At 47.6% G+C, this 24723-nt stretch overlaps 1 protein-coding gene across 1 annotated transcript in view; it reads left to right on the top strand.

Annotated features, from left to right (window-relative positions):
* The window catches only part of ERI3 (ERI1 exoribonuclease family member 3), a gene marked incomplete in the record, with an annotated part of 403278 nt that overhangs the window by 18405 nt on the left and 360150 nt on the right, over window positions 1-24723 (top strand). The window contains 2 exon segments of the mRNA XM_077450748.1: window positions 10159-10228; window positions 13062-13348. Coding sequence (XP_077306874.1) covers window positions 10201-10228; window positions 13062-13348 — 315 coding nt within the window.

The raw sequence follows: 24723 nt of genomic DNA on the forward strand, positions 1-24723 counted from the left end.
GGTGTGTCCCCCCCCCCCCCGTTCCTGGACTCCTCTCTCCAGAGTTGGGTCACTCAGTGTGCCTCCCCCCCCACCCACCAGTTCCTGGACTCCTCATCTCTGTCCCAAGTTGGGTCGCTTGTTGTGCCCTCCCCCACTCACCGGTTCCTGGACTCCTCATCTCTCTCCGGAGTTGGGTCGCTCGGTGTGCCTGCCACCCTCCCCCGCCGATTCCTGGATTCCTTATCTCTGTCCCAAGTTGGGTCGCTTGTTGTGCCCTCCCCCACTCACCGGTTCCTGGACTCCTCATCTCTCTCCGGAGTTGGGTCGCTCGGTGTGCCTGCCACCCTCCCCCCCCCTCCCCCGCCGATTCCTGGATTCCTTATCTCTGTCCCAAGTTGGGTCGCTTGTTGTGCCCTCCCCCACTCACCGGTTCCTGGACTCCTCATCTCTCTCCGGAGTTGGGTCGCTCGGTGTGCCTGCCACCCTCCCCCCCTCCCCCGCCGATTCCTGGATTCCTCATCTCTGTCCCAAGTTGGGTCGCTTGTTGTGCCCTCCCCCACTCACCGGTTCCTGGACTCCTCATCTCTCTCCGGAGTTGGGTCGCTCGGTGTGCCTGCCACCCTCCCCCCCTCCCCCGCCGATTCCTGGATTCCTCATCTCTGTCCCAAGTTGGGTCGCTTGTTGTGCCCTCCCCCACTCACCGGTTCCTGGACTCCTCATCTCTCTCCGGAGTTGGGTCGCTTGGTGTGCCTGCCACCCTCCCCGCCGATTCCTGGACTCCTCATCTCTCTCCGGAGTTGGATCGCTTGGTGTGTCCCTGCTCCCCCTCCCCCCCAGTCGGTTCTTGGACTCCTCATCTCTCTCCCAAGTTGGGTGGCCCAGTGTGTCCCCCCCCCCCCCCGTTCCTGGACTCCTCATCTCCCTCCAGAGTTGGGTCACTCAGTGTGCCTCCCCCCCCCCACCCACCAGTTCCTGGACTCCTCATCTCTGTCCCAAGTTGGGTCGCTTGTTGTGCCCCCCCCCCGCCCACCGGTTCCTGGACTCCTCATCTCTCTCCGGAGTTGGATCACTTGGTGTGTCCCTGCTCCCCCCCCCCCCCCCCCCAGCCGGTTCCTGGACTCCTCTCTCTCTGGAGTGGGGTCACTTGGTGTGTCCCACCCCTCTACCCCCCCCCCCCCAGCCGGTTGCTGGACTCCTCTCTCTCTGGAGTGGGGTCACTTGGTGTGTCCCACCCCTCTACCCCCCCCCCCCCAGCCGGTTGCTGGACTCCTCATCTCTCTCCGGAGTCGCTGTGTATCACTCTGTAGAGTGTCCTTTCTTTCTTGTGGTTGCGGAAATGATTCTGATGGCATCTCAGGCCTCCCAGGGGCGGCTGGGCTCTGTACGGCGTGGAGAGTGATGACACCAGAGATGTGCGATGTAATAGATCATCCGAGCCGGCCTGTGTCTGGGGAGGACATACACGTTGCTGGAGCGGTGAAAGTCACCAAGATGACGAGAATACCAGCCGACAGCTGAGCCGCCTCATGAGCCGCTGTCAGGCGCAGGCTGCAAATTCGGGAAGCTCTTTGTATTCCAAGAAGATCCGGGTCTATTGTTACATTATATCCACAGACATATCATTTCTTTAGTTATGGATGAAGTGTAGAGGGGTGAGAACCTCTGCCAAGTCTTTATCACCGGGGCTTTATCCGGGCCGAAGACTATCACCCTCTCTATTCATCAAAATGAAAAAATTAATAGAGAAGACGCTAGTTATTGTCACAGCTGTCTAAGAAGGGACATCGCATCACTTTGAAAAGATTTCCTCTAACTTCCTGTTGTGTCTGCGGGAGAGGAAGTGGAGGGAAAGCTCCCTGATGGGACACAGAGGTTAAAAAATATCCATAAGACATTGGCTCTCCTCATTGGCTTACTGACTGTGATTGACAGCCAATGCGGAGAAGGGAGAGTCCCCATGCAAGTGAGGCTTTCCCCGTACATGAGAGTCCCCATACAAAACATTGCTGGATCGGAGGGGGCTCAGGTAAGAATTGGGAAGAGGGGGGGGGGGGGGGCTGCACAGAGAAGATTTTTGTCATGCATAGAATGCACCTTCAGCCTTTACAACCACTTTAAGGCTCTACAATATCTTTGATAAAAGAAAAGTGTTTGTCTTGTGATACATTGTATGTGTTATGTAAGACTATCTGAGAGTTCTTCTGCTTGGTTGGTTACCCCTGATTGGTTCCTACTGCCATATTTCTAACCAAATTATGCCAGGTTGTTTCTGATTGGTTGGGTAGTACATACACTTTTCCTGGCTTCTTTTCCTCTCCTCTCCATTATTTTACAAATTTGCGTTTTAGACAAAAGTTGTCCATAGATAGAAATAACAAGGAAAAATTGTGTTTCCAGAGCGATCGTCTTCCCACCCCTTGCCTTCTCCCTGCACATTTTTACTTGTCTTTACAATTTCATTCCTTTCCTTTTTTCCTTCTCTTCTTCTCCTTTACCTTTTTGTCTTTGCCTTCTTCCTCTCCTTGCCCTTCCTTTCACTTTGCTTTCCATGCTTCCCCTTCCTCCTCTTCTTTCCTTTTTAATCTCTTTTTCTCTCATTTCCTTTTTTTTTTTTGTTTTCCTCTCCTTTCTTTTCCAGTCTTACCTTCTTTCTTTTCTCTTTTATATTTCCTTTCCTATCTTTTTCCAATTTTTGTTCTAGTAGAAAGCTGGCCAGAGATAGAAATTTGATCTAAAAATGTTGTTTCTAGAGCGATCATCTTTCTTTGCCTTTTCCATTTCTTTTCTTTCATTCTTACTTTCCCTCTCCCTTATGTTCCCCCTTTCCTTGCCTTTCATTCTTTTCTTTTCTTTCCATCCCTTTCCATTTCTTTCCTTTTTCCTTCCCTTCCTTTTCCATCCTCTTCCTTTCCGTCCCTTCCCACATCCATTTCTTTCCCTTTCCTTCCCTTCCTTTTCCTCTTTCTTTCCGTCCCTTACCTTTTCTTTCACTCCCTATTCTTTCCTTCCCTTTCCTTTTCCTCTATCTTTCCATCCCCATTCTTTCTGTCCCTTTCCTTTCCACCCCTATTCTTTCTGTCCCTTCCCTTCCCACATCCATTTCTTTCCCTTTCCTTCCCTTCCTTTTCCTCTTTCTTTCCGTCCCTTACCTTTTCTTTCCCTCCCTATTCTTTCCGTCCCTTTCCTTTCCATCCCCATTCTTTCTGTCCCTTTCCTTTCCATCCCCATTCTTTCTGCCCCTTTCCTTTTCACACCTATTCTTTCTGTCCCTTCCCTTTCCAAATCCATTTTGTTTCCCTTTCCTTGCCTTCCTTTTCCATCCCTTTCCTTTTCCTCTATCTTTCCGTTCCTTTCCTTTCCATCTCCATTCTTTCTGTCCCTTATCTTTCCTTTCCGCCCCTATTCTTTCTGTCTCTTCTATTTCCGCATCCATTTCTTTCCCTTTCCATCTCTTCCTTTTCCTTTTCCATCCCTTCCTTTTCCATCCCTTCCTTTTCTATCACTTTTCCTTTTCCCTTTCCTTTGCATCCCTATTCTTTCTATCTATTTCCTCTTCCTTTGCGTCCCTTTCCTTTCTGTCCTTTCCTTCCTGTCCCTATTCTCTCCATCCCTTTCCTTTCCGTCCCTTTCCTTTCCTTCCCTATTCTTTCCGTCCCTTTCCTTTCCGTCCCTTTCCTTTGCGTCCCTATTATTTGCGTCCCTATTTTTTATGTCCCTATTCTTTCCGTCCCTTTCCTTTCCGTCCCTTTCCTTTCCCTCCCTATTCTTTCCGTCCCTTTCCTTTCCGTCCCTATTCTTTCCGTCCCTATTCTTTCCGTCCCTTTCCTTTCCGTCCCTTTCCTTTCCGTCCCTTTCCTTTCCGTCCCTTTCCTTTCCGTCCCTTTCCTTTCCGTCCCTATTCTTTGCATCTCTATTCTTAATGTCCATATTCTTTCCGTCTCTTTCCTCTTCCTTTGCGTCTCTTTCCTTTCCGTCTATTTCCTCTTCCGTTCCGTCCCTATTCTTTACGTCCCCTTCCTTTCTGTCCCTATTCTTTCGATCTTTTTGTTTTCCTTTACGTCCCCTTCCTTTCCTTTCCCCCCCTTTTTTTTTTTCTTCTTTCCTTTTCATTCATTTCCGTCCCTCTCTTTTCCCTTTCTATCCTTTTCCTTTTTTTTCATTCTTAGGCTTTATTCCCACGAGGTGGATCCGCTGCCACGAAGTCCGCCTCTGTTCGCCAGCCCAGCGGGAGATCTCTCTGCTGATCTTTGCTGAGCCGGCGGATGACAGGTCCCTCTCTGTTCACTGAGCGGGGAGGGGCTTGTTGAGCGTCGCTGGTTTCTATGGAGAGATTGGATGAAAACGGACAGCATGTCCGTTTTCATCAGATCTCACCTGATTCGATCCTCCAGGGACGGATCCGGACGTAGGGCCACCCGTCTGCTTTTGGCGGATCGGACCGGGTCGGATGTCAGCGGACATGTTGAAAAATGTTATTCCAACAAACGAATGGTTGGGATTAGGTTAAAAGATTGTAAAAAAAAAAAAAAAAAAATCGTCATAATTATAATGTGTAGGAGTGAGACCTCTACAGCCTGGAGGTGTGCAGTGACCTCTCCCCTTCAGTGCCGGATTTAGGTAACACTAGGATTTTAGGGTGCTGTAATCGGTGATGGAATAGATGTGCGAGAGTCCTTCACACCACAAATCCTAAAAGTCCTTTGTTGTCACTGAGCCTACGCCAAACCTCTAACCATGTGACCTAAACCCTAGGCATCCTGGATCACATGGCCTTTATGTGGGTGTTGCCCATCATTAGAGATCTCAGAGCGTCTGCTGTTGAACTTTGGGCAGATATAAACGACACAAATTAATGCAGATCTGTATTTATTATTTAGTAAAATGTATTTGTTTTTAAATGCAAAGCATGTAAATACCTGAATCGATCTCTTTCAATCCCCTGTACAGTGGGACTCAGACTGGGAGAGGGAGAGGCAGGACTGGCTGCCAATCAGGTGTGCTGCATGCAGATATGCTGACAAGGAGCAGAGGGGTGACCTCATTATTCTGCTGCTGTTCTTTGACTGTGCAGTTAGCAGGCTGTGGATGGAGAGAGGACTCCGCCATATCCCTCCTACAATCTATGAAGTAACAAGAAAAGTGATGCCACCTGGCTGTACTGTGTGATGGAGGTGTGTAAATCTCAGAACAGGAAGGACAGATATTCAGATCCTTTGGCAGGTCCTATATATGTATTTAATCTGTGTATTTAGCTGTTTGCCTCTACAATAAAACCTCATAGTGTATGGGATGGGCACATGATGTATAGCTGCTTTCATTTATTTCAATTATTTATTTTTGTTTTCATTTCTACTTCTATAGCGTTTTTCTTCCTATAGACACAACGTGCTTGGCAGCCTCCTATAATAAAACCTCATAGTGTATGGGATGGGCACATGATGTATAGCTGCTTTCATTTATTTTTAATAATTTTTTTTTTATTTAATGTGCACCTCTTCTTATTTTTGTTTTAATTTCTACTTCTATAGTGTTAGTCTCCCTGTGGACGCAACGTGTTTGGTAGCCTCTATAATAAAACCTCATAGAGTATGGGATGGGCACCTGATGTATGCCTGCTTTCATTTATTTCAATTATTTATGTTTTAATTTCTACTTCTATAATGTTTTTCTTCCTACAGACGCAACGCGCCTGGGTGCCTCTATAATAAATCCTCATAGTGTATGGGATGGGCACATGATATATAGCTGATTTAATTTATTTCAATAAATTTTTTAAATTTAATTTGCACTTCTTATTTTTGTTTTAATTTCTACTTCTATAGTGTTAGTCTCCCTATGGACGCAACGCGTTTGGGAGCCTCTATAATAAAATTTCATAGTGTAGGGGATGGGCACATGATGTATAGCTGCTTTCATTTATTTTTAATACATTTTTTTTATTTAATTTGCACCTCTTCTTCTTATTTTTGTTTTAATTTCTACTTCTATAGTGTTAGTCTCCCTATGGACGCAACGTGTTTGGTAGCCTCTATAATAAAATCTCATAGAGTATAGGATAGGCACCTGATGAATGCCTGCTTTCATTTATTTCAATTATTTATGTTTTAATTTCTACTTCTATAGTGTTTTTCTTCCTATAGACGCAACGCGCTTGGGAGCCTCTATAATAAAACCTCATAGTGTATGGGATGGGCACATGATATATAGCTGATTTAATTTATTTCAATACATTTTTTAAATTTAATTTGCACTTCTTATTTTTGTTTTAATTTCTACTTCTATAGTGTTAGTCTCCCTATGGACGCAACGCGTTTGGGAGCCTCTATAATAAAACCTCATAGTGTATGGGATGGGCACCTGATGTATGCCTGCTTTCATTTATTTGAATTATTTATGTTTTAATTTCTACTTCTATAGTGTTTTTCTTCCTATAGACGCAACACCCTTGGGAGCCTCTATAATAAAATTTCATAGTGTATGGGATGGGCACATGATGATGTATAGCTGCTTTCATTTATTTTTAATACATTTTTTTAATTTAATTTGCACTTCTTCTTATTTTTGTTTTAATTTCTACTTCTATAGTGTTAGTCTCCCTATGGACGCAACGTGTTTGGTAGCCTCTATAATAAAACCTCAGAGTATTGGATGGGCACCTGATGTATGCCTGCTTTCATTTATTTCAATTATTTATTTATACATTATTATTATTTAGTTTTCATTTCTACTTCTATTGTTTCTCTTCCTATAAATGCAACGCGCTTGGAAGCCTCTATAATAAAACCTCATAGTGTATAGGATGGGCACATGATGCATTGCTTTTATTTATTTCAATTATTTTTATTTAAAGCGGAGGTCCACCCTAAAATGGACCTTCCGCTCATCGGATTCCTCCCCCCCTCCGGCGCCACAATTGGCACCTTTCAGGGGGGAGGGGGGTGCAGTTACCTGGATAATCCAGGTAACTGCACCCACTTCCGGGCTAGCTCTCTGCGGAAAGGGGCGTACATTAAGCCCCTTTCCGCAAGTGCCCGCCCCCTTCCGCAAGTGTCCCGCTGCCTGCTGGTAAACACACAGATCCCAGAGGCAGCGGGGACCGTCCTCATTGCGCAGCGCGGCTCGCGTATGCGCATTAGGGAACTGGGAAATGAAGCCGAAAGGCTCCATTTCCTGATTCCCATACCCAAGATGGCGGCGGCAGCACTCGAGTGTCGATCTAGAGATGGGCTTCGGGTGCCGACATCGCGGGCGCGCTGGACAGGTAAGTGTCACTATTTTAAAAGTCAGCAGCTGCAGTATTTGTAGCTGCTGACTTAAAAAAAAAAAAAAAAACGCGGAGTCCCGGCGGACTCCCGCTTTAACTTGTACTTCTATAGTGTTAGTCTCCCTATGGACGCAACACGTTTGGGATCCTCTATAATAAAACCTCATAGTGTATGGGATGGGCACATGATGTATTGCTGCTTTTATTTATTTCAATTATTTATTTTTGTTTTCATTTTCTACTTCTATAGTGTTTTTTTTTCATATAGACGCAACGCGTTTGGAAGCCTCTATAATAAAACCTCATAGAGTAAGGGATGGGCACCTGATGTATAGCTGCTTTCATTTATTTCAATACATTTATTTAATTTAATTTACACTTCTTATTTTTGTTTTAATTTCTACTTCTATAGTGTTAGTCTCCCTGTGGACGCAACTCGCTTGGGAGCCTCTATAATAAAACCTCATAGAGTAGGGGTTGGGCATCTGATGTATGCCTGCTTTCATTTATTTCAATTATTTGTTTTTGATTGAATTTGTACTCCTGTAGTGTTTTTCTCTCTATGGACGCAACGCGCTTGGTATTTGAGACAGCCTCCCTATGGACGCAACGCGCTTGGGAACCTCGTTAATGAAACCTCAGTGTATGGGATGGGCACATGATTTATGCCTGCTTTCATTTACACAGAGCTTCCAATCTGCTCTGCCTTCTGCCGTGGCAATGGTAAGGGAGTTCTCTACTCCCCTGTCATCCCTCATGCAGCCATCAACAAGTCCGCCTACCAACCCCACCCAGACTTGCATGGAACATCCAAGGGCCCGACCCACCGTTGTACAGACAAGCGACTCCTCCCACTGGCAAAGAACCCAATACGGCCATTGTCATTATCTGAAGTTTGTCTTTTATTGTTGTTACAGAATCATGTTTTAAGAAGTGGTGATAAGTAAAAAGCAGCGCTAAAATAAAACAAATAGTACAAAACCATCAACATTAACCACTTGACCTCTGGAAGATTTACCCTCTTTCATGACCAGGCCATTTTTTGTGCGATACGGGACTGTATTACTTTAACTGAAAATTGCGCGGTCGTGTGACGCTGTACTCAAATAAAATTTATGTCCTTTTTATCCCCACAAATAGAGATTTCTTTTGGTGATATTTGCGTTTTTTTTTTTTTTGCTCTATAAACAAAAAAACGCAACAATTTTGAAAAACAAAACAACATTTTATACTTTCTGTTATAAAGCATCCAATAAAAAAAAAAAAAAAAAAAATATGTATTCTGCTACGTCTTTGGTAAATAAAAAAAAAAAAAAAATCCCAATAAGTGTATATATTGATTGGTTTGTTCAAAAGTTATGTCTACAAAAAAAATAAAAAAATATAATAAAATATAAAAATATAAATAAAAAAAATTATATTATATTTTATTTATATATATATATATATATATATATATATATATATATATATATATATATATATATATATAATTATAATATAATTTTTTTTATTTATTTATTAATTTTTTTTTACTAGTTATGGTGGCAATCGATGACCAGTAGGGGGACTGCAATATTGTTGCGGACATTCTGACACTTTGTGGGGACCAGTCACACTAATACGGTGATCAATGCGAAACAATATCTGCACTGTCACAGTACTAATTACATTCGCTGGGAAGGGGCCCACATGGGCGAGGAAAGGGTTAACTGTGTGCCTAGCCAGTGTTTTTGTACTAAGGAATATGTGAGGAGCTTTTACTAGGTGAAGACAAGTAATTCATTCCCTAATTTGCAGGGACACAAATTCTATTGCTTCCCTGCTGTGGGAAAAACAGCGATCTGCCTTGTGTACATGGGCAGATCGCAACTCCGTCTCTCTGCCTGACGATCGGCGGGTGCTGGAGTACATCGGGTAGCCCTGCACCTGCCGATCGTCTTCCACTGTTAATATGACGTCCTTTCGTGTGATCTGTCACCGGCTGTGTCTATCGGACACAGCTGGTGACTGATCATTGTACTGGCTCACTGATGGCACCATGTGATCTCTGTGACCGATTACAGCGGATCACATAACTTTCATGCTATCCATTGTGTACCATTGTGTTGCTAGCTGTGATTGGTCACAGTGATCATGTGGTACAGATGGGGCCAATCACAGCTCACCTGTACCATGTGATTAGCTGTGGCAAATCACAGCTAGCAACTCAATGGTACACAATGGATAGCATGAAAGTTATGTGATCCGCTGTGATCGGTCACAGAGATCACACAGTGCCGTGACCGATCACAGCGGATAACATAACTTTCATGCTATCCATTGTGTACCATTGTGTTGCTAGCTGTGATTGGTCACAGTGATCACAGGGTACAGACGGGGGCCAATCACAGCCCACCTGTACCATGTGATTAGCTGTGGCCAATCACTACCCTGTTTCCCCCCGAAAATAAGACCTAGCGTGATTGTCGGTGATAAGCCCTACCCCCCAAATAAACCATACCCTGTTTCCCCGAAAAAAAAAGCCCTACTCTGAAAATAAGACCTACAAGGACTTTTTAACTAGGGCTTATTTGGGGGGGGGGAGGGGGTAGGGCTTATATTGCAGCCATCACCGACAATCACGCTAGGTCTTATTTTTGGGGAAACGGGCAAAACAAACTGAATGAATCAATTTCATTCCATAAAATGCTTTCTTATAGCAATGTAATTCACTACTATAAGCAATCGTACTTTGTAAAAAAAAATATCCTGATCACTTTCCCGGAGTAGTACAATGTTACTATAGTAACATTATATTTCTCTGGTCACAGTGAGTTTGAAAAAAAAAAAAAACGTAAAATAACGGAAACAAATGAAATAAAAATAATAGAAATATATTAAAAATGTTTTTTTTTTTTTTTCCTTTGTAGTTCGTACTGTCACCAGTCCCTGATCACCGCCACACCAGTTATATGATGACCCTGTACTGCACTGATGACAGTATGTAAAAAAAAAATAAAAAATAAAAGAAAAAGAATTGTGAAAACATTTTTTTTTGTAATTTCATAATTTTCCAAAAATGTACAACTTCAAAAAACTTGCCCTGCCTCTTACTAAACACCTTGGACTGTCTACTTTCCAAAAAGGGGGGATTTGGGGGGGGGGTATTTGTACTGTCCTGCCATTTTCGGGCCTCAAGAAATGAGATCGGTCATCAAGTACATCAGGATTGATCGATTATCCACATATATATCCCATAGTTTGTGGTCTGTATATCCTTCCTTACAGACTAAATAATATATACTGATTTGGGGGCATTTTCACCCAAAAAATGGAGCCGAATACATTTCTGAAGAAAGATTGTTTATTTGCAAAAGAAACAAAGAAAAACTATTTTTTTTGTTTTTCAAAAATTTTAGCAAAAAATAACCCCTCCCCCCGTGGTGATTAACCACTTCGCACCCAGGCCAATTCTGACATTTCTCTCCTACATGTAAAATTCCTATTTTTTTTTTTTTTTGCTAGAAAATTACATAGAACCCCCAAACATTATATATGTTTTTTTTTTTTAGCAAAGACCCTTGAGAATACAATGGCGGTCGTTGCAACTTTTTATCTGGCACGGTATTTGCGCAGCAATTTTTCAAACACGTTTTTTTTCAGAAAAAAAAACTTTCATGCTTTAAAAAAAAAAAAAAAAAAAAAAAAAAAAACAGTAAAGTTATCCCAATTTTTTTGCATAATGTGAAAGAGGAAGATACGTCGAGTAAATAGATACCCAACATGTCACGCTTCAAAATTGCACGCGCTCGTGGAATGGCGCCAAACTTTGGTATTTAAAGCGGGAGTCCGCCGGGACTCCGCGTTTTTTTTTTAAAAGCCAGCAGCTACAAATACAGCAGCTGCTGACTTTTAAAATAGTGACACTTACCTGTCCAGCACGCCCGCGATGTCGGCACCCGAAGCCAATCTCTAGATCGTCACTCGGGTGCTGCCGCCGCCATCTTGGGTATGGGAATCAGGAAATGGAGCCTTTCGGCTTCATTTCCCGGTTCCCTACTGCGCATGCGCGAGCCGCACTGCGCAATAAGGACGGTCCCCGCTGCCTCTGGGATCCGTGTGTTTCCCAGCAGGCAGCGGGGCACTTGTGGAAGGGGGCGGGCACTTGCGGAAAGGGGCGTAATCTACGCCCCTTTCCGCAGAGGGCTATCCCGGAAGTGGGTGCAGTTACCTGGATTATCCAGGTAACTGCACCCCCCTCCCCCCTGAAAGGTGCCAATTGTGGCACCGGAGGGGGGGAGGAATCCGATGAGCGGAAGGTCCATTTTAGGGTGGACCTCCGCTTTAAAAATCCCCATAGGCAACGCTTTAATTTTTTTTTACTGGTTACGTATTTTGGGTTACACTCTAACGTTCGCGGCGATACCCCACGTGTGCGGTTTGAACACCGTTTTCATATGTGGGCGGGAAGTTTTACACTTAAAAAAAAAAAAAAAAAAATTCATTACTTTTATTCCTATTACAAGAAATGTAAACATCCCTTGTAATAGGAATATGGCACGATCGGACCTATTTACAGTGAGATATGGGGGGTCAATAAGACCCCACATCTCACCTCTAGGCTGGGAAAAAAAAAAAAAACGATCCTGGCTTCCTAGCCAGATCTGCGCCGTTAATTTGAATACAGAGGCCGGGCGTGACGTCATAACATCGCGCCCGGCCTCCGAACGATCATAGAGACTCCGGGGACAATCTAGTCCGCCGGAAATCTCTATGGTAACTTGCTGGGGCCGGCGGATCCTGTGACCGACTCACCGATGGAAACGGTAAGTCGGTAGAAGCACGGGAGGGGGGGGGGGCGCCCCTCCCGCCGCCCGTAAGAACGATCAAGCGGCGGAACAGCCACTATAATCATTCTTATGGTGCAGGGAATCGCCGGCTGAAAACGGCAATATCTGAATGATGTCTGTGGCCTCGGGCATCATTTAGATATAACCACTGAAAGCCCATGATGTCACATGACGTAGTATGGGCACCAAGTGGTTAAATACCACCAAAAGTAAAGCTTTATTTGTCTGAACAAAATTGTCATTCAGAGTGTGAAAATTGGCCTGGGCTGGAAGGGGTTGAAAGTTCCCGTATTGAAGTGGTTAAGCTTCCAAAAGACGCGGGGGGGGGGGGGGTTATTTATTAAAGCTGGAGAGTGCAAAATCTGGTGCAACTCCCTGAATAGGAACCAATCAGCTTCCAGGTTTTATTGCCTAAGCTTAATTGAACCAGCTGAGGTTAGAAGGTGATTGGCTCCCATGCACAGCTGCACCAGATTGTGAGTCCACCAGTTGTAGTAAATCCCCCCCCCCCCCATAGCCTCAGAAAACATGCAGTGTACATAAGATAAAATAGCAGGCTAATAAAATTGCAGATAACAGCACTCGTCCGTGATGACGTCATGTACAGGCCACGCTCTACGCGTTTTGTAGAAAGTGACGTCTTCAGGGGGCAGGCTGGGCGCTAGTCGTGTCTGCTCTGTAATCTGATGGACAGGACGTAGAGTGCTCAGGGTGGGTGGGACCTGTGTCCCTGGTAGTCTGTAGAGCAGCGAGGAGGCGGGGCAGTGGCACAGAATCTGACCGGCACTGTCCTCATTCTTTGCAGCCATGAGTTGGGGGGGGGAGGGGCCACAGGAGTATGTCCATTTACTTTACACATCTTTAACGGGTAACACCGGCCCTCTGTATGAGATTTATTACATGACTTTCTCCAGCCTTGGATTGTTGTTTCTGTGCGGACTTGTTGGTCTGACTGCCTGTCTTCTCCTCCCTCTCCCCCACAGGTTCCCATGTAAATGCAGAAGGGGATTCAATGCAGTTACATCCCCTCATCCGGCCGGCAAGACTTCCCTATCCGCTGCTCACCAGATCTTGGGCTACTTTACCCTCCGACCCATTCTCTGTCCTCGGAGCGCAGAGCGGAGCCGACCCAATGCTCAACAGAAAGCTCGGATGCCAGGGCTTCGGGGGATCCGTTGCGGCCATGACCTCCTTCCCCCCACAGCGCTATCATTACTTCCTCGTGCTGGATTTTGAGGCCACCTGCGACAAACCACAGATCCACCCTCAGGTACGACAAGATGGCCGCCTCGTCATGTGATTGGTTCTTGTGTAATGTTGGTGCAAATGTTCCCTGTGTTCTATCACACTAGAGTCCCTCATGTTCTATCACGCTATAGTCCCTCATGTTCTATCACGCTATAGTCCCTCATGTTCTATCACGCTATAGTCTCTCATGTTCTATCACGCTATAGTCCCTCATGTTCTATCACGCTATAGTCCCTCATGTTCTATCACGCTATAGTCCCTCATGTTCTATCACGCTATAGTCCCTCATGTTCTATCACGCTATAGTCCCTCATGTTCTATCACGCTATAGTCCCTCATGTTCTATCACGCTATAGTCTCTCATGTTCTATCACGCTAGAGTCCCTCATGTTCTATCACGCTATAGTCCCTCATGTTCTATCACGCTATAGTCCCTCATGTTCTATCACGCTATAGTCCCTCATGTTCTATCACGCTATAGTCCCTCATGTTCTATCACGCTATAGTCCCTCATGTTCTATCACGCTATAGTCCCTCATGTTCTATCACGCTATAGTCCCTCATGTTCTATCACGCTATAGTCCCTCATGTTCTATCACACTATAGTCCCTCATGTTCTATCACACTATAGTCCCTCATGTTCTATCACACTATAGTCCCTCATGTTCTATCACACTATAGTCCCTCATGTTCTATCACGCTATAGTCCCTCATGTTCTATCACACTATAGTCCCTCATGTTCTATCACACTATAGTCCCTCATGTTCTATCACACTATAGTCCCTCATGTTCTATCACACTATAGTCCCTCATGTTCTATCACGCTATAGTCCCTCATGTTCTATCACGCTATAGTCCCTCATGTTCTATCACACTATAGTCCCTCATGTTCTATCACGCTATAGTCCCTCATGTTCTATCACGCTATAGTCCCTCATGTTCTATCACGCTATAGTCCCTCATGTTCTATCACACTATAGTCCCTCATGTTCTATCACACTATAGTCCCTCATGTTCTATCACACTATAGTCCCTCATGTTCTATCACACTATAGTCCCTGTGTTCTTGGTATTTTCCGTCCCGGGCTTTGGATCCGCTCACATGTGTTGGATTTCCCTACATATGCTGTGTGGGTGTCTGCTAATACCATGTCATAATTCATAGGCTGGAAGAACCCTGGTCTGCCCCACCCACCCATGACTACAATAGCTGATTGGCAGGTCAGGAGAATCTCAGGTTTCGTCAGTCCATCTATGTCACCCTTAATAGATTGGCAACCAATGCAAATAAGCCCACAGTTCCTCCCACTAGTCCTGATGCATTGTGGGACTGCCCCGCCCACCCATGAATACACTAGCTGATTAACAGGCTGGAAGAATCCTAATCTGCCCCACCCACCCGCGACTATAAAAGCTGATTGGCAGGCTGGAAGAATCCTAATCTGCCCCACCCACCCGCGACTATAAAAGCTGATTGGCAGGCTGGAAGAATCATAGTCTGCCCCACCCACCCGCGACTATAAAAGCTGATTGGCAGGCTGGAAGAATCATAGTCTGCCCCACCCACCCGCGACTATAAAAGCTGATTGGCAGGCTGGAAGAATCCTAGTCTGCCCCACACACCCGCGACTTTAGAAGCTGATTGGCAGGCTGGAAGAATCCTAATCTGCCCCACCCACCCCATGACTATAATATGATTAACAGGCTGGCAGAATCCTGGTCAACCCCATCCACCCATGACTATAAAAGCTCATTGATAGGCTGGAAGAATCCTAGTCTGCCACACCCACCAATGACTCCAATAGCTGATTGGCAGGTCAGGAGAATCTCAGGTTTCGCCAGTCCATCTATGTCACCTTTAATAAATTGGCAACCAATGCAAATAAGCCCACAGTTCCTCCCACTAGTCCTGATGCATTGTGGGACTGCCCCGCCCACTCATGAATACACTAGCTGATTAACAGGCTGGAAGAATCCTGCTCTGCCCCACACACCTACGATTATAAAAACCGATTGGGAGGCTGGAGGAATCCTAGTCTGCCCCACCCATGACTATAGAAGGAGATTGACAGGCTGGAAGAATCTTAGCCTGCCCCACCCACCCACAACTATAAAATCTGATTGGCAGGCTGGAAGAATCCTAGCCTGCCCCACCCACCCCATGACGTGTAGTTCACTTTAATTCAGCCCTAATTCATGGCAGACACCCATCCTGACAATTTATAAAGCTGCTCTGAGCGATTTACTATGGAGTGCGGCAAAATGTAATTTGGTTATTTTGCCAGAGGGTAGATTGTGGAAGGAAGCCCTCCATTGGCCGGGGTGAAGCGTGGTGGGTGGGGTCAGACTGAAATGAGGAAACTCTGAACTCTTCCCCATGAATCCTCTTATATTAGGTCTCCTGCACTGGCCCTTCCCACACCCAGGGAGCTGCAGGTTCCTTGTACAGGTAAGTGGTTGTATGCGACTGCGCTTGTATGACCGCTGATCGTGTGCAGCCATTCACGTGTCTTGGTGGTTGTAGGCGGAACCTGCAGCTCCCCAGGCATGGGAAAGCACTTCTCCGCTAGTACAGCTAATTTCACACCGGGGCGGTTTTCTGTCGCTTTAGCGCTAGAGATAGCCTCTGAAAAGCACCTTAAAAGCGCCTCCCATTCATTGCAGTGGGGCAGTTCGCTTGCGGGATGTTCCGAAAAGTCCTGCAAGCAGCATCTTTGGGCCGGGTCTGGAGCGCTGTAAATGGAGCTCTCAAAATGCCCTGCCCATTGCAATGAATAGGCAGCGCTTCCAAAGCGCCTCAAAAGCGATTGGAAAACGCTGCAAAACTGGACTTTTTTTTTTTTGGTAAAAAGCGCCCCGCCAGCGGGCAAAAACGACTGCAAAAGCGGCTCTAAAACAGCACTAAATCGCAGCAAAAACGAGTGGCGCTTTAGCGTTAACGGTCGAGCGCTGCCAGGGTCAAAGGGGTCTAAATGTCCGAGTGTATGAGGCCGAGGAATCGTCATTGGCTGGGAAGGTGCAGGGTTGGTCGCTTGGAGAGGGGATAAGACTGGTGCCCACGTCACATCGATCCTGCACGCCGATCAAACTAGAAGTCCCATAATGCATCAGATCTAGTAGTCAATCATATTGTAGTGGTGGGTGGGCGGGGCATACTATGACTCTTCCATCCTGTCAATCATATTGTAGTGATGGGCGGAGCACACTATGACTCTTCCAGCCTGTCAATCATATTGTAGTGATGGGTGGGCGGGGCACACTATGACTCTTCCAGCCTGTCAATCATATAGTAGTGATGGGTGGGCGGGGCACACTATGACTCTTCCAGCCTGTCAGTCATATAGTAGTGATGGGTGGGCGGGGCACACTATGACTCTTCCAGCCTGTCAATCATATAGTAGTGATGGGTGGGCGGGGCACACTATGACTCTTCCAGCCTGTCAATCATATAGTAGTGATGGGTGGGCGGGGCACACTTTGACTCTTCCAGCCTGTCAATCATATAGTAGTGATGGGTGGGCGGGGCACACAATGACTCTTCCATCCTGTCAATCATATTGTAGTGATGGGTGGGCGGGGCACACTATGACTCTTCCATCCTGTCAATCATATTGTAGTGATGGGTGGGCGGGGCACACTATGACTCTTCCATCCTGTCAATCATAGTGTAGTGATGGGTGGGCGGGGGCACACTATGACTCTTCCATCCTGTCAATCATATTGTAGTGATGGGTGGGCGGGGCACACTATGACTCTTCCATCCTGTCAATCATATTATAGTGATGGGTGGGTGGGGCACACTATGACTCTTCCATCCTGTCAATTAGGGATGCACCGAATGGGTTTTTTGGTGCCGAAACCGATACCGAAAATGAAAAATACACTAGGCCGAAAACCGATACCGAAACAGCACCGATACCGAAAATGACTGTTTTCAAAAAATATTTTTATACAGGAGATGGTCAGAGACTGGGGACATGGTACAGGAGGTGGTCAGAGACTGGGGACATGGTACAGGAGGTGGTCAGAGACTAGGGACATGGTACAGGAGGTGGTCAGAGACTGGGGACATGGTACAGGAGGTGGTCAGAGACTGGGGACATGGTACAGGAGGTGGTCAGAGACTGGGGACATGGTACAGGAGGTGGTCAGAGACTGGGGACATGGTACAGGAGGTGGTCAGAGACTGGGGACATGGTACAGGAGGTGGTCAGAGACTGGGGACATGGTACAGGAGGTGGTCAGAGACTGGGGACATGGTACAGGAGGTGGTCAGAGGCTGGGGACATGGTACAGGAGGTGGTCAGAGGCTGGGGACATGGTACAGGAGGTGGTCAGAGGCTGGGGACATGGTACAGGAGGTGGTCAGAGGCTGGGGACATTGTACAGGAGGTGGTCAAAGGCTGGGGACATGGTACAGGAGGTGGTCAGAGGCTGGAGACATGGTACAGGAGGTGGTCAGAGGCTGGGGACATGGTACAGGAGATGGTCAGAGACAGAGAACATGGTACAGGAGATGGTCAGAGACTGGGGACATGGTACAGGAGATGGTCAGAGACTGGCGACACGGTACAGGAGGTGGTCAGAGACTGGCGACACGGTACTGGAGGTGGTCAGAGACTGGCGACACGGTACAGGAGGTGGTCAGAGACTGGCGACACGGTACAGGAGGTGGTCAGAGACTGGCGACACGGTACAGGAGGTGGTCAGAGACTGGCGACACGGTACAGGACAGGAGGTGGTCAGAGACTGGCGACACGGTACAGGAGGTGGTCAGAGACTGGCGACACAGTTCTGGAGGTGGTCAGAGACTGGCGACACGGTACAGGAGGTGGTCAGAGACTGGCGACACAGTACAGGAGGTGGTCAGAGACTGGCGACACGGTACAGGAGGTGGTCAGAGACTGGCGACACGGTACAGGACAGGAGGTGGTCAGAGACTGGCGACACGGTACAGGAGGTGGTCAGAGACTGGCGACACGGTACAGGAGGTGGTCAGAGACTGGCGACACGGTACAGGAGGTGGTCAGAGACTGGCGACACGGTACAGGAGGTGGTCAGAGACTGGCGACACGGTACAGGAGGTGGTCAGAGACTGGCGACCTGGTACAGGAGGTGGTCAGAGACTGGCGACCTGATAAAAGAGATAAGTGCAGCCAGTGTTGCCCCCTGTGATGCAGCCAGTGTTGCCCCCTGTGATGCAGCCAGTGTTGCCCCCTGTGATGCAGCCAGTGTTGCCCCCTCCCCACCCCTGGTGCCTCCCATGATGGGGGTGAATAGCGCAGGACTGATGCAGCCAGTGATGTCCCTCTGCAGTGAAGAGAGCAGTTTGGTTGAATAGAGCGCCGGGAACATCACAGCTAATAGCTGTGTGTTCCCCGTCGTGCGCCGTCACACACAGCCCCTCCCCCTTGTCCAGGCACTTTGATAGACAGATCACCCGTCCAATCTGGACAGGTGATCTGTCTATCAAAGTTCCCCGGACAAGGGGGAGGGGCTGTGTGTGACGGCGCACGACGGGGAACACACAGCTATTAGCTGTGATGTTCCCGGCGCTCTATTCAACCAAACGGCTCTCTTCACTGCAGAGGGACATCACTGGCTGCATCAGTCCTGCGCTATTCACCCCCATCATGGGAGGCACCAGGGGCGGGACGGGGGCGGAGTTCTGCCCCAGGCCCCGCCCCATTTTCGGCTCAATTATCGGCCGTTTTTGCCGAAAAGGGCATTTTCGGCCGATATGTTTCGGCGGCCGAAATTTCGGTGCATCCCTACTGTCAATCATATTGTAGTGGTGGGTGGGCGGGGCACACTATGACTCTTCCATCCTGTCAATCATATTGTAGTGATGGGTGGGCGGGGCACACTATGACTCTTCCATCCTGTCAATCATATTGTAGTGATGGGTGGGCGGGGCACACTATGACTCTTCCATCCTGTCAATCATATTGTAGTGATGGGTGGGCGGGGCACACTATGACTCTTCCATCCTGTCAATCATATTGTAGTGATGGGTGGGCGGGGCACACTATGACTCTTCCATCCTGTCAATCATATTGTAGTGATGGGTGGGCGGGGCACACTATGACTCTTCCAGCCTGTCAATCATATTGTAGTGATGGGTGGGCGGGGCACACTATGACTCTTCCATCCTGTCAATCATATTGTAGTGATGGGTGGGCGGGGCACACTATGACTCTTCCATCCTGTCAATCATATTGTAGTGATGGGTGGGCGGGGCACACTATGACTCTTCCATCCTGTCAATCATATTGTAGTGATGGGTGGGCGGGGCACACTATGACTCTTCCAGCCTGTCAATCATATTGTAGTGATGGGTGGGCGGGGCACACTATGACTCTTCCAGCCTGTCAATCATATTGTAGTGATGGGTGGGCGGGGCACACTATGACTCTTCCAGCCTGTCAATCATATAGTAGTGATGGGTGGGCGGGGCACACTATGACTCTTCCATCCTGTCAATCATATTGTAGTGATGGGTGGGCGGGGCACACTATGACTCTTCCAGCCTGTCAATCATATTGTAGTGATGGGTGGGCGGGGCACACTATGACTCTTCCAGCCTGTCAATCATATAGTAGTGATGGGTGGGTGGGGCACACTATGACTCTTCCATCCTGTCAATCATAGTGTAGTGATGGGTGGGCGGGGCACACTATGACTCTTCCATCCTGACAATCATATTGTAGTGATGGGTGGGCGGGGCACACTATGACTCTTCCAGCCTGTCAATCATATAGTAGTGATGGGTGGGCGGGGCACACTATGACTCTTCCATCCTGTCAATCATATTGTAGTGATGGGTGGGCGGGGCACACTATGACTCTTCCAGCCTGTCAATCATATTGTAGTGATGGGTGGGCGGGGCACACTATGACTCTTCCAGCCTGTCAATCATATAGTAGTGATGGGTGGGTGGGGCACACTATGACTCTTCCATCCTGACAATCATATTGTAGTGATGGGTGGGCGGGGCAGACCAGGATTTTTCCAGCCTGCCAATCATATTGTATTAATTGGTGGGCAGACTAGACTGGCAAGCCTGAGCTGCCCGGGGTCCTCCACCAGCTGTGACATTATTCCAGTACACTACAAAATAAACAAAATTAAGTGATCTCATTTACATAAGAGGCTTCATATTTCTGTCCGGAGTTCAGCTTTAAATGGGGCTGGTTGCTGCACCTGTCACCCCCAGGGGCATTAATATGTCAGGAGGAACGCCTTGCTTTTTTTTCTTTCTTTAATCCTTTAACCTCCTGGTGCCGGCACCTCCCGGCCCTTTAGGCCGGGTTCACACTATAGCGATGCGGGAACGCCGCGAATCCGCGGCGTTTTCCCGCATCGCATACCTCCCGCTGGCAGTTCACACTGCCCTATGCGGACGGCTGGGAGTGTCAATGATATGTTAATGACACCCCCAGATCCGTCCGCATATCGCAGTGCGATCTGCACACTCGCACAGGAATCGGATCGCATGGTGTGAACACCCATGCGATCCGATTCTGCTGCGGACCAAAAAAAGGGTCCCGTGCGAGTTTGCTGCGGGAGCGATGCGAATTCAGCCATACTATCTGTATGTTCACTCCAGATCCGTTTGTGATGAGTTTCTGCATGTGCGTTTTTTAAGTGCATTTGGGTGCGTTTTTGATACGTTTCCGGATGCATTGCAAATGCGTTTTTTCTTCTGTTCTTCCTGTTTTGTTTTTCACTGTACTGGTGCATTTTTTGATGCGTTCCATTGCATTCCAGTGCATTTTTGATGTGTTCCAATGTGTTTTTGATGCGTTTTACCATATACCAATACAGTCCAGTGCAGGAAAAATGCAGCATGTTCTACCCTTTTTTTTTTTTTTCTGGAACTGACCGCACTTGGTGTGAACTATGCCATTGAAAACCATATAACCTACTTTCCATGCGTTTTTGATGGAGAAAGAAAAACGCACTGGACTGCATTTGTTGTGAACCGGCCCTAAAGGTTTTTTTTTTTTTAACCTTACTGCATAGAATTCATGAAGGTAAAAAAAACTTCTACCTTTACAACCACTTTAATGTGGGGGGGAGAAAAAAATTGCCCTGCATGAGAAGTAAAGAAATCCTACAAACTTTTTTTTTTTTAAATAAAATGTGTTCCTTTTTAACCCCAATTAACTCTTAAGCGACTCCTTCTTCCCCTTCTCCACTTAGCTATTATTATTATTTATTTATTTTTTGCTGATTTTTTTTTTACTTTAACTAATTTTTTTTTACATTTTTATCATTTTTTATTCATCTTGTTTGTTACTTTTATCAGTTTTGGCTAATCAAACAAGTGCGCAAACTTTGAAAAAAAAAAATTTGCACTGCTTATAAATAATTTTAGTTTTATTTTAAATGCGACAAATGATTATATTACGATGTATCTTTTTTTTATTTACAGTGAAACATCATTTTTTATAAAGTAATATTGGTAAAATAAGAGAATTAAATACAATTTTTAAACATTTTTACATCCTTTTTGTTTATGGATTAAACGGAAAAAAAAAGGTGCAAAACAAAAGAGAACAAATCCCCCCCCCCCCCCCCCCCCTCCCAAATATTCTGAAACAAATAATATATGTATCACAGGTTAAACTGGATGGATTATTGTCTTTTTTTCAGCTTTACAGACTTTGTAACTATGTAACTTCTTACTCCTTGCTTTGTGTTAACTTCATACAAATGACAAAAAGGGTCAGACACCCCGATGACGTCATCTCTTTTCACAAAGCTTTATACAGCCAGACATGAGCTGCCACTCACTGACGCATTTCACCTTCATGGGCTGCGTTCTCTAAAATGAACCATTTGCCGACCGCCTAAGAGCCCATTCACACAGGGGCAACTCCTGATCCGACTTCAGGTCGCCCCTAGTCGCCTCAGGTCGCCTCAGGTCGGACAACATTTAAAAAGCAATGTAAGTGAATGAGAGCCGTCTTAATGCACACTACTGAAGTCGCTCCGACTTCAGAAAAGGTTCCTGTACTACTTCTATCCGACTTGTAGGCGACCGGTACCCATTGATTTCAATGGAGATCGCCTCCAAGTCGGATCTCCGTCTATACAGAGGCGACTTTGACAGAATTATTAGCTCTGAAGGGGGAACTCCACGGCAAATTTCTGAAAAAAATTTGTCGTGGGTTCCCCCTCCGAGAGCATACCAGGCCCTTAGGTCTGGTATGGATTCCAAGGGGAACCCCCTACGCCGAAAAAACGGCGTGGGGGTCCCCCCCAGATCCACACCAGACCCTTATCCGAGCACGCTACCCGGCCGGCCAGGAAAGGGGGTGGGGACGAGCGGGCGGCCCCCCCCATCCTGAGCCGTACCAGGCCGCGTGCCCTCAACATGGGGGGGTGCCTTGGGGGAGGGGGGGCGTGCGGCCCCCCCACCCCAAAGCACCTTGTCCCCATGTCGATGAGGACAAGGGCCTCTTCCCGACAACCCTGGCCGTTGGTTGTCGGGGTCTGCGGGCGGGGGGCTTATCGGAATCCGGGAGCCCCCTTTAATAAGGGGGCCCCCGGATACCGGCCCCCCACCCTATGTGAATGAGTATGGGGTACAATGTACCCCTACCCATTCACCTGTGGAAAAAAAGTACAAAAAAAAAACACAACACAGGGAAAAAATATTTTATTGCACAGCTCCGGGGGTCTTCCGTCTTCGGGGGTCTTCTCGCCGGACTCCTCCGCTATCTTCTTGTAGCTCTTTTGCTAGCGGAGGAGTCCGGCTTTCTTCCTCCCCGCCGCCGGCCTCTTCTCCCGACTTCGGGGGTCTTGTCCCCCTCTTCGGTTCTTCTGCCGGGCCACCGCGCCTTCTTATAGCTCTTTTACAGGCGGTGGCCCGGTCTTCTGTCGCCGCCGCCTTCCGTTCTTCTTCTTCTTCTTCTTCTTCTTCTTCTTCTTCTCCAGGAGATGTTGACACGACGCTCTCTCCGGCCACAATGCCAGGGACGCGCTCCGCTGCCACTTATATAGGGACAATGGGGCGGTGTCACATGGGTTGATGTCACATGGGTTGGTCACATGGGTTGATGTCACATGGTAAGGGGGCGGGGTCACCATGTGACATCAACCCATGTGACCAACCCATGTGACATCAACCCATGTGACACCGCCCCATTGTCCCTATATAAGTGGCAGCGGAGCGCGTCCCTGGCATTGTGGCCGGAGAGAGCGTCGTGTCAACATCTCCTGGAGAAGAAGAAGAAGAAGAAGAAGAACGGAAGGCGGCGGCGGCGGCGACAGAAGACCGGGCCACCGCCTGCAAAAGAGCTATAAGAAGGCGCGGTGGCCCGGCAGAAGAACCGAAGAGGGGGACAAGACCCCCGAAGTCGGGAGAAGAGGCCGGCGGCGGGGAGGAAGAAAGCCGGACTCCTCCGCTAGCAAAAGAGCTACAAGAAGATAGCGGAGGAGTCCGGCGAGAAGACCCCCGAAGACGGAAGACCCCCGGAGCTGTGCAATAAAATATTTTTTCCCTGTGTTGTGTTTTTTTTTTGTACTTTTTTTCCACAGGTGAATGGGTAGGGGTACATTGTACCCCATACTCATTCACATAGGGTGGGGGGCCGGTATCCGGGGGCCCCCTTATTAAAGGGGGCTCCCGGATTCCGATAAGCCCCCCGCCCGCAGACCCCGACAACCAACGGCCAGGGTTGTCGGGAAGAGGCCCTTGTCCTCATCGACATGGGGACAAGGCACCCCCCCCCATGTTGAGGGCACGCGGCCTGGTACGGCTCAGGAGGGGGGGGGGGGGCGCCCGCTCGTCCCCACCCCCTTTCCTGGCCGGCCGGGTAGCGTGCTCGGATAAGGGTCTGGTGTGGATCTGGGGGGGACCCCCATGCCGTTTTTTCGGCGTAGGGGGTTCCCCTTGGAATCCATACCAGACCTAAGGGCCTGGTATGCTCTCGGAGGGGGAACCCACGCCAAATTTTTTTCAGAAATTTGCCGTGGAGTTCCCCCTTGAGCTCATTCTCCGCTTGGCCTCGGCAAAAGTCGCCTGGCCTGGGGCGACTTGTAAGTCGTCCCAAGTCGGGCTTGAAGTCATCACAAGTCGTTTTGAAGTCGTCCCAAGTCGCGCTGTGATCTTAACTCAAGTCGTGTCCAAGTTGCCTGACTCAAGTCGCCTACAAGTCGTGTTGCCCCTGTGTGAATGGGCTCTAACTGTAAAACGTACGTCACGTATTTGTACGTTAAATACCGGGGTCATGGCAGCACTTAGCTTTCAGATAAAAGCGAACCCGGCAGCGGATTCGCCACGGGATACGTTTTTTTTTTTTATAGGTGGTGGGAGAGGTGCCTCCATCCCCCCCGGTCGTGTACTGCTTGTTTCCGGGCTTACAGGACCTGTCGGTGAACTCAGA

Source organism: Lithobates pipiens, unplaced genomic scaffold (assembly GCF_037356315.1).
Source record: "Lithobates pipiens isolate NorthernLeopardFrog02 unplaced genomic scaffold, aLitPip1_a1.2 Scaffold_23, whole genome shotgun sequence".
NCBI lineage: Eukaryota > Metazoa > Chordata > Amphibia > Anura > Ranidae > Lithobates > Lithobates pipiens.